This window comes from Colletes gigas, unplaced genomic scaffold, assembly GCF_013123115.1.
Source record: "Colletes gigas isolate AHSC1104 unplaced genomic scaffold, ASM1312311v1 Colletes_gigas_Sc00009, whole genome shotgun sequence".
Lineage (NCBI taxonomy): Eukaryota > Metazoa > Arthropoda > Insecta > Hymenoptera > Colletidae > Colletes > Colletes gigas.
This window is the reverse complement of record NW_025106638.1, coordinates 6967456-6975938: the sequence shown is the minus strand read 5'-3', so window position 1 is coordinate 6975938 and position 8483 is coordinate 6967456. Positions and strand designations below refer to the sequence as shown.

General features: G+C 33.3%; 1 protein-coding gene across 2 annotated transcripts; it reads right to left on the bottom strand.

Annotated features, from left to right (window-relative positions):
• Window positions 1-324: 324 nt before the first annotated feature.
• LOC122397550 (squamous cell carcinoma antigen recognized by T-cells 3-like) lies at window positions 325-4748 on the bottom strand. 2 transcript variants are annotated; one of them, XM_043396789.1, is made up of 7 exons: window positions 4199-4748; window positions 3947-4128; window positions 2992-3869; window positions 1988-2618; window positions 1769-1916; window positions 1398-1667; window positions 325-539 (listed from the first exon to the last, which is right to left on the bottom strand). In XM_043396789.1, the coding sequence occupies exons 1-7, from the start codon at window positions 4644-4646 to the stop codon at window positions 454-456; spliced, it is 2643 nt and encodes an 880-aa protein (XP_043252724.1). In that variant the 5' UTR covers window positions 4647-4748; the 3' UTR covers window positions 325-453. The 2 variants fall into 2 exon arrangements, with proteins under 2 accessions (XP_043252724.1, XP_043252723.1); XM_043396788.1 differs by lacking the exon at window positions 325-539 and having other exon boundaries at window positions 548-1667.
• Between the last annotated feature and the right edge of the window lie 3735 nt (window positions 4749-8483).

Here is an 8483-nt window from a genome sequence, read left to right as displayed (position 1 = left end):
AAGTACGTGTATTTGTGTATTAACATCATGTATTAAAATTCGTGCAACATTAATATCACCTATACATGTTTTTCTTCTATAAGAAAATCGACTTTAATGGTTCGGTGTACGTACGTGCATAAATGATAACCTTCAATTCGTCTGTATGGAAGGTAACGTTTAATAATTTGTTCGTAGGAGCTGTAGGTTGTGGCCCGCAAGAAGAATTCCGTTCTTGTGCCGACATCACAATCGGAGACGATGTGGAGCCCTTACCACCGAGACCGCCAAAGGAACCAACAGATTTAGTTCCTGGCGAAAAATCACCAACGGAGCCAACGTTGGTGCCGAAACCAACTGGGCCTTATTGGTTATTCAGTGTCGTTATCGCTGGTACGTGCCTGCTGGTTGTGCTGGCGGCTATGGCATTGCTTTACTCCTACTACTATCACGCTGGCAGAGCCAAAAAGTGGCTTATGGCGAGGCGATTACTGGCACCTGAAAGTCCACCAGTCGCTCCACCAAGGCATAAAAGACACACATCCAATGCACCATTGCAGCTGTAGAGAGACATTATTGGTATTTCACGTAGAACGAGCATGAAGAATGTAAAATGGATGAAAAAATTTAACGTATCCTTGTGACAACCGTTCTGTGAATTCCATGTCAAGAACATTTTATAGTGATTTTATTATAGTTTCGTAAACGAAACTAGAACGAGATTCATCGTTTAGAACGATACGAATGATGGTCCTGATTTGTTATTACGATTTACTTACAGTGTAACTGCCCTCGCTTATTTTGAACGATTTTTCTATCGTGCGCATTTCGAAATATTTTTGTAACACTGTAATGTCTGTATGATAGGAAAGTTGTTTCCAATTGCGTTTAGTGTAATGCGTGCACGCGCCTGACACACATTTTTATCTTGTGTATATAAATTATCTTACATTAAATGTATTTATTTTCTATCAAGTAGTGGTTCCTGGTTTCCCCATTTTATCCTTAACATTTCTAACTTTATTACCGAATACTTTTTGTAAATATACACGGACAGTTAGAAGAAAGAATTTCATGGAGAATTTTTCTAGTGCTTTGCTAACTTTTTGTACATCACGTAGATTGTGTTTAGAAAATGTGATATCACGCGAAAACTTGTGCCAAATATGGCAATTTGTGGTACACGTATCTTAAAAATCACAAATTCAAATAAACAACATGTTTAAGAACCACTTGTACGGTAACAAATTATTTTTTATTCAGTAACATGTTTCTAAAATCTTGATTACTCATTTTATGTGGAACACCATTTCCAGCCACATTTGCACTGCCGTTTGTGGCAGTGGTTTTAACAGTACGAGGTACCATAGACAATAACGTTTTAGGCATACCAAACGTTCGTTTTACTGTGGTGCCACCTAGAGACTTAATTAAAGGCGTTTCTTCCATCGTTTGAACCTTCTTCCGTTCAGGTGGTTGGCTTATAGCCACGCTTATAACTTTGTCGCCGATTTTCATTCCATCGGTAGCTAGGAGAGCCTTTCCGGCAGTAGTTACATCTTCATATTCAACGTAAGCTAGTCCTTTTGAATGACCGTTACGGTAAGTAACTATGCGAACTTCTTTTAATGTTCCATGAACTTTAAAGACTTCCTCGAGCTCCTCTTTTGTTGTCGTTAACGGCAAGCCTGTTTGATTTGTAAAAAGAAGATTTATCTAATTTCTTATTGTAAAATTCAAATTTTTATCTTGACTATGAAACTACAAATTTAATTTTCGTATGTTATACCTTTAACAAAGAGTTTATTCTTTTCGAGGGAGTGACTGTATTTAAACCCTGGCGTTCGCGTTGTTTTGTTTGGATCACATCTTGAAACAAACATTGGTCGTCCTTTTATAGGAGTTCTATCCAATTTTAAAGCCTTTTCAACCGCTTCCTATAAAGATTATATTTGCACGAGATTGTACGTAACATATAATTTTTTAATAGAAAGATAATAGTTCATACCGGATTGTTTAGCTGCACATAGCAATAACCCTTGCTACGTCCTTTATAATCTCGTATCATCTTAAACGATGTAATGGATCCAGCTGGTTCTAAAGCATTTTTGACTTCCTCCTCGGTTGCAGTGTAGTCTAAATTACTTACGAAAACCGTGATTTTATCATCGACTTCCGGAGTATTATCTATTTCCATCTTATCATTCTCTGGCGCTTTGAAACCAGGTGGTGGAGCAATCTTCGGCTTTTGTTCTTCGTTATCATCGCCGATCTTTTTTACAAAGTTTAAACGGCTTTCTTTTAATTTTGGTTTTATTTGTGTTTCGACTTTCGTAATCTTTGTAGGCGAACCTCCTAAATTTTTCCATCTACCACCATCGTCTGGTTTCCTTTTATTAGTCTTTTTGTTTTGCAAAGGTGATAGCTTATGATTTGAAGTTTGTTGTGTTTTCTGTCTTTCCTCTGCTACTTTCTCTAGTTTCTCTTTTGTTTTTACCTCGCAATGTTCCATTTGTTCCAGACTTCCTTCGTCCCTTTCAAAGTCTATCCAAGTATTTGCTATGCTTTCCGGCCAATCTTTTACAGAAGCCAGAGCTTTCTGATATAATTTCCTTAAATGTTTTGTATCTCCATAACATCTGTACACGAAACAATATTGTATTGAATTATAGAATATATTTTGAGAAATTTCTTCTAGTTTAAAACAATATAAATGAAACTAAAATCATATATCAGAAAAAAACACAAGCTGTAAAGTAGAATTATAAGAAAGTAAAAGATATCATTTTTGCTCCACTCATAAATCATATATTTTTGTTAATTTCTAAATATGGTTTCATATCACAAACTGAAAAGTATGATGCTTGTAAAGGCTTCGTAAAATGTTGTATTCCATTTTAAATATAAATATGTACATTATATCATGTAAATGTTAAATTATAAAATATTACATATTGTTACGTTTGTAAAATACAAAATGTTACATATATTTAAAGTAAAGTAAGGATTTACCTTTCTAAAGAAATATATTCTAACCAGTATGATGCTGTTCCGGAGTGTCCTTGCGACAAGATATCAGCCCACAATGATCTAGCTTTTTCCATGTTATTGGCATGTATAGCTTCAGTTCTTGCCCAAAATTGTAATATAATACAATTCGGGTCTCCTTCTAAACCGAAGGATTTTGCTAAGTGTTCGCAAGCTCTATTGAACGTATTACGTAATATATCCAACTGCTTCTCTTCGTCGGTGGAATCTCGATCGAGTTTCCGTCGTAAATATTCCAAATACGCTATCCACAGATTTCGATATTCTTCTGCAGTAGAAAATCCAGCTCTTAAAGCATTTTCTAGCAATGCTTGAACGTCTAATGTCGGTTTTCCCCATTTCTCGTACGACTTCATCCATTTTTGCCATATTTTTGCACACCAAGGAACATTTCTTGAAGCTCGTTGATATACTTGATCTAACACAGATTCAATTTTTATATTTTCTTCCAAATACGTAAGATAATTGAGCCAAAGTGACACTTCTAAACTGAGGTCAGTGACGGCTCTTTCATACAGAACACATATTCGTCCTGGATCTCCGTTTTGTTTTTCATGTAACAAATATGCTTTATATGAATCTAAAAGTTCGCTTTCAGCATCTGACGAAACAATTTTCTCTTCATAAGGTAAACGAGCATTGAGCTGCGCGGATGCTCGTTCGTATCCTCTGATTACAATTTTATCGTCAATAACAGCTTCTGCACCATCCCCGCTATGCCAAATTTCATACTCCTCATATGTTTTTTCCATGCCTAATAGAGGACAAGCTAACTGTCTTTTGAATAAATTCCCAATACGCTCTAGCTGCTCTTTCCTTTCAGCTTGATTTGTGGAATCAATCTAAACATTTGAAATCTAAATATGAAAATATGCTTTTAAACGGAAATGTAAAACATTCTGTAATTGGTTATACCTACCAGTGCATATAAAACAAGTTCGAATTCTCTAAACGCCTCCCATATTATGGCACCTTTAATAGCGTGCAATCCAACATCTGTTAATGCTCGCTCAAATAATTGCCGGACATTCTTTGTTGAATCTTTTTCAGTGCCCATATTACCAATACTGAACTGCAAGTATTCTAGCCACACTTCTACGGCTATAATAAAAAATTTAGTTGTATAGAATACAGATAACGAACGTAATGAAATTAATAAAATCATTCTTACAGAGGTAATCTTTGACAGCACGTTCGCATAGTTTTACTATTTCGGCTCTCTGTTCCGGCGTAGTGGCTAATTTAATTTCATCCCGAATCCAGGATAACCAGAGTTCGGGGCTCAAGGGATACTTGGAGCTCATGTTTTCTCTGGCGGCACGTAACCGTTCCAATTCACCCATTCTTTGCAATTTATTGATAATGGCTACATGACTCGCGTAATCATATGGATTCTGAGCAAGACAGGCCTCCAAAACTTTTACCTCCGCCTCGTCGGCATCCTCTTCGTCGTCATTTTCTTCATCATCATCTTCGTCCTGTTCATCGGTAGATTCGATGATTCCTGTTTCTTCGGTTTCATTCTCAACTACTTCTAACTCGTCGCCTTTGCTGTCGGATAAATCCTCGCACGAACTTTTATCGCTGTTCTTTTCATTTTCCACATCCATCTCTTCCATTGTGTTTCTTTACAGCAAATGCTAATTTTAATGCGCACTTACGAAAATCAAGGAAGGACACTATTCGTCAACAACTTTAAAACGTTGAAGGTTATGTTTAAATGTTTTTATGCGAAATTCTTTAGAAATCTCTGACAGATGATTTCGTTGCGCATGCGTATTAACGACAGCGCGCTGTTTCAAATTAAAATTATTGAAATACGCGCGAAGAATCATTGCACTATATTTAAATGAAAAAAACTGGAATAAAATATTTCTTATTCGACAAATACATTTTTGTTTTTATTTTTACTCATGTATTTATTTGTATTCATCTTAAACAAACTGGTATTATTGAATTTATATCCCCATACTATGAAACATTGTGTACAGAATTCTGTATACAAATTCGCCATTGGAGCATCGTATTTGCCATTGAGGTGTCGTAAACATCTCCCGTTTTACCACGTCAAAGGTGTATTGTAACTTGATCGTGATCCACGCGCGTTCAAGTGTTCCGAGTTAATCATGAATAATAAATCGCTTACATATGTTTCATACATTTGACTATGTTATTCCTAGAAACGGGAAGAAAAGGTCGCAAGACAGGAAAACGGAAGTTCGTCGAGTGTTCTAGGAGTTGTTTCAACCGCTGCCAGACACCATTAAAGTATGCTCACAAACATGTCACGCGTAACCAAGTAAGTCAGAAATTATTTACTATGTACTATGTACTAGTACTATCCTTCCTAATAGTAATTTTGATGTTTATTTTGAACCTGTCCGTAGATTCCGTTTCAATGATGTCGACTTTTTGTGAAGTAATGCATTTCGCTCGATGCAAATATTATTTGGATATCGTTGAAAGAAACAGTGGCAGACATGTCCGGGTGAGTACCTTACAATGTATTGTTTCTTCTAGTTTAACAAATATTATTCTATTACTTAACACGTTGACTGTCACGCCAAATTATTGGATAATTTAATGGTGTTATTTTACAGTATTCCCAATTAAAGTAGCGTTATCTACAATTTTACAATTATTAGGGTTCGTCGATTATAAACAATATTGGAACACGCAAGTTTAAAGTGCCGGTCATCAGTGACCATCGTGTCAGTCAACATGTTAACTGACGAAAACGAGTTTTGCCGGTTAGATGCTTTATCGAGTCTTTGTTTATTTTAAATTATAAAGAATCCAAGCAATTTTTGTTTGCTCGAGTAAAGACCGGCTCGATCGGTTAAGATTATAAATAATGATTCGTTGTTTTAAACGATGTCTGTAACTCACGATCTGAAATTAAATACAAAAAAGAATGTTTAAATTGAACAAAGAGAGAAATAAGTAAAAAAGGAACGAACGGGAAGAACTTTGCGAAGGAAGATTTTTCTATAATAAGAATATATGCTAATGTGAAAAAATGGCCGTGACCTTCAAACCTCGGAAAAATGACCTTGAAAAAAAAAAAACACGAATCGTAATATCTTTAACTTTGAGTCAAATTTCGTATCGACAAAAATAACGGAGGTACAAAGATACTAGAAACATCCTTATTTATATAATATTGTTTATCCGTGATAAGAGTGACGAATGAAAAGTATAAATTTCCCAGAAGACGTATTTTCCTCCATTTTTGTGAATGTAATTATGTATACGTATTTACTGATCAAAGTATTATATATACGCATTTACTTGTACGTCTGCAAGGAGTTTATCGATTTTTGTATAAATTCGAATTTAAGAAATTTTAAAACTGTGTGTCGCATTAGTGTTATTATTTTAAACAAAGTATTGTTTTTATATCTTTGAAAACAATTTTGATGATTATACTTAATCCAGACCTAATAGCATTTAGAATGTATTACATTTTCGAGACATTCGTATTTAATATAATTCGCGATTAATTTATAGTTGTCTATCATTTATTCAAGTTACTGAATGTTACATATTAATAAAAAGTAGATGAAAGAACAAGGGTAGACAATTTTTACTAATGTGGAATTCTATGCTGTATTTTTCGCAGACATTATGAAACAATTGCCATACAATGCTAAGCGTCACGTGCAAAGAATTAAAAAAAAAAAAATCGTTTGGAACGCGAACACGTGTCATTTCTATTGCTTCGCGTGAATAGAGAATTCTTCGCATATATTTCCACGATAGAAGTATGTGCGAGACTTTCGTGTCATATTTTTATTCACTGAACTACACAATATTTTTTCTAAATTTCTGCTGCGAATAGAAAAATAGGAAAGACTGAAGACATAGAGAAAGATAATTAGGGTAAGTTTCAAATAACATTAAAGATTAAGTTTATCGTAATATTAATTTATTATATTCACGAAACAATTTCTCCTTAATCTTTATGTTTCTTTAAAAGTTGTACTCATGTTTACAGAACAATTAATATATTATGGTACTGTAGTTAAATATTAATATTAATAATTTATGTTACAATTTCTAAACATGTATCTCATTTCTTATGTACGATTTTTACTGATAAGATCAATACATAACTGTAAATTTTATTTAATTTGCTGAATATTACTAGAATTTGTGTTAAATTTATGTTACGTATCAAATAAAGAAATATCAGACTATATTCCTGTATATGAATTCCAAACATTTACTACCATTTTCGTGATTTATAAACAAAAATGAATCGAATAACTAGATGTACGATTGTAAGTGGCAATTGCTGTATACATATATCGAAAGATAAATTTTTTCGCGATAAATGTATAATAATATTGAAATTTACGTTTTCCTTGGTTTACTTATTACCGGTAAGTGCTATATTTGTGGTTTTGGGGATTCCCAGTATATCGCCTTTAATAATATTATTGCAAGAGATAGATATTTTTGTATGGGATTATGAACCAATCCGTTCTGAGAGATATAATATTTTTTCTGAGTTTGATGATTCATTGCAAACTGATCAATGAGACATTTGCAACATTGACACCTAAAAAATCATTGCTGTCACGGAACTTGTACCAAGATTGTATAAGCACTTCTATGTATTTAATAAAGGTTGCAATAAAGTTAAGGGAAGTTAGTGCAACGAATAATGAAATTTCCTTGAGAATCAATCCATTTAAATCAAATTTTATGATTGTAGTATAACACATTTTAAAATTCTGCATATTTTTACGAAGTATAGTCAAACAAATGTCTTAAATATCATTAGACGAATTTTGTTCTAATACAGAATAGAAATGTTGATATGAATAAAAATTCATATACAGTTCAAAAGTTTTGGGAACGTGTCCCATAAAGTGTGAAGCAGTTTCATACTTAAATAAGCCACGATTATATGTTAACAATTTTACGGGGAAATTTTTCATTAGCGAACACTTAAGCGTATAATCGTTCGTGAATGACGTAATATTGTACAATAATAGTGTTCGTCGAATAAGATTCAACAATCTTGATTTGTGTTGTCAAGGTACAGGTTTTTTATGCAACTGTTGTCTAAATTTCAAAGCGTTATTTGAAAAATTGATATGTCACATCGCAAATACAATGTTCATAAGAATAGTTTTCCACGTGTAACAATCGATCATTTTCGAAAGAAATTAATTAAGCAAAGTAAATTAGAGATTCAAGAACGTTTTAAATTAATAATATAATAATTGATATATTCTAAGCATATATTATATTTATGCATTTTATTATATCGTTTTTCCTAACTCAAAATATAGTATCTTCTTGTTTGATTGCTTATGTTTTAGATAAAAGTACTACGTAGCATAATTAGAACTTTTAATAGCCAAGGCCAAATCGGCCATTTGTTTGCCACTACTATTGTAATAATAATAACAAGTTTATATAATTCTTTGGAAATGATTTTACAT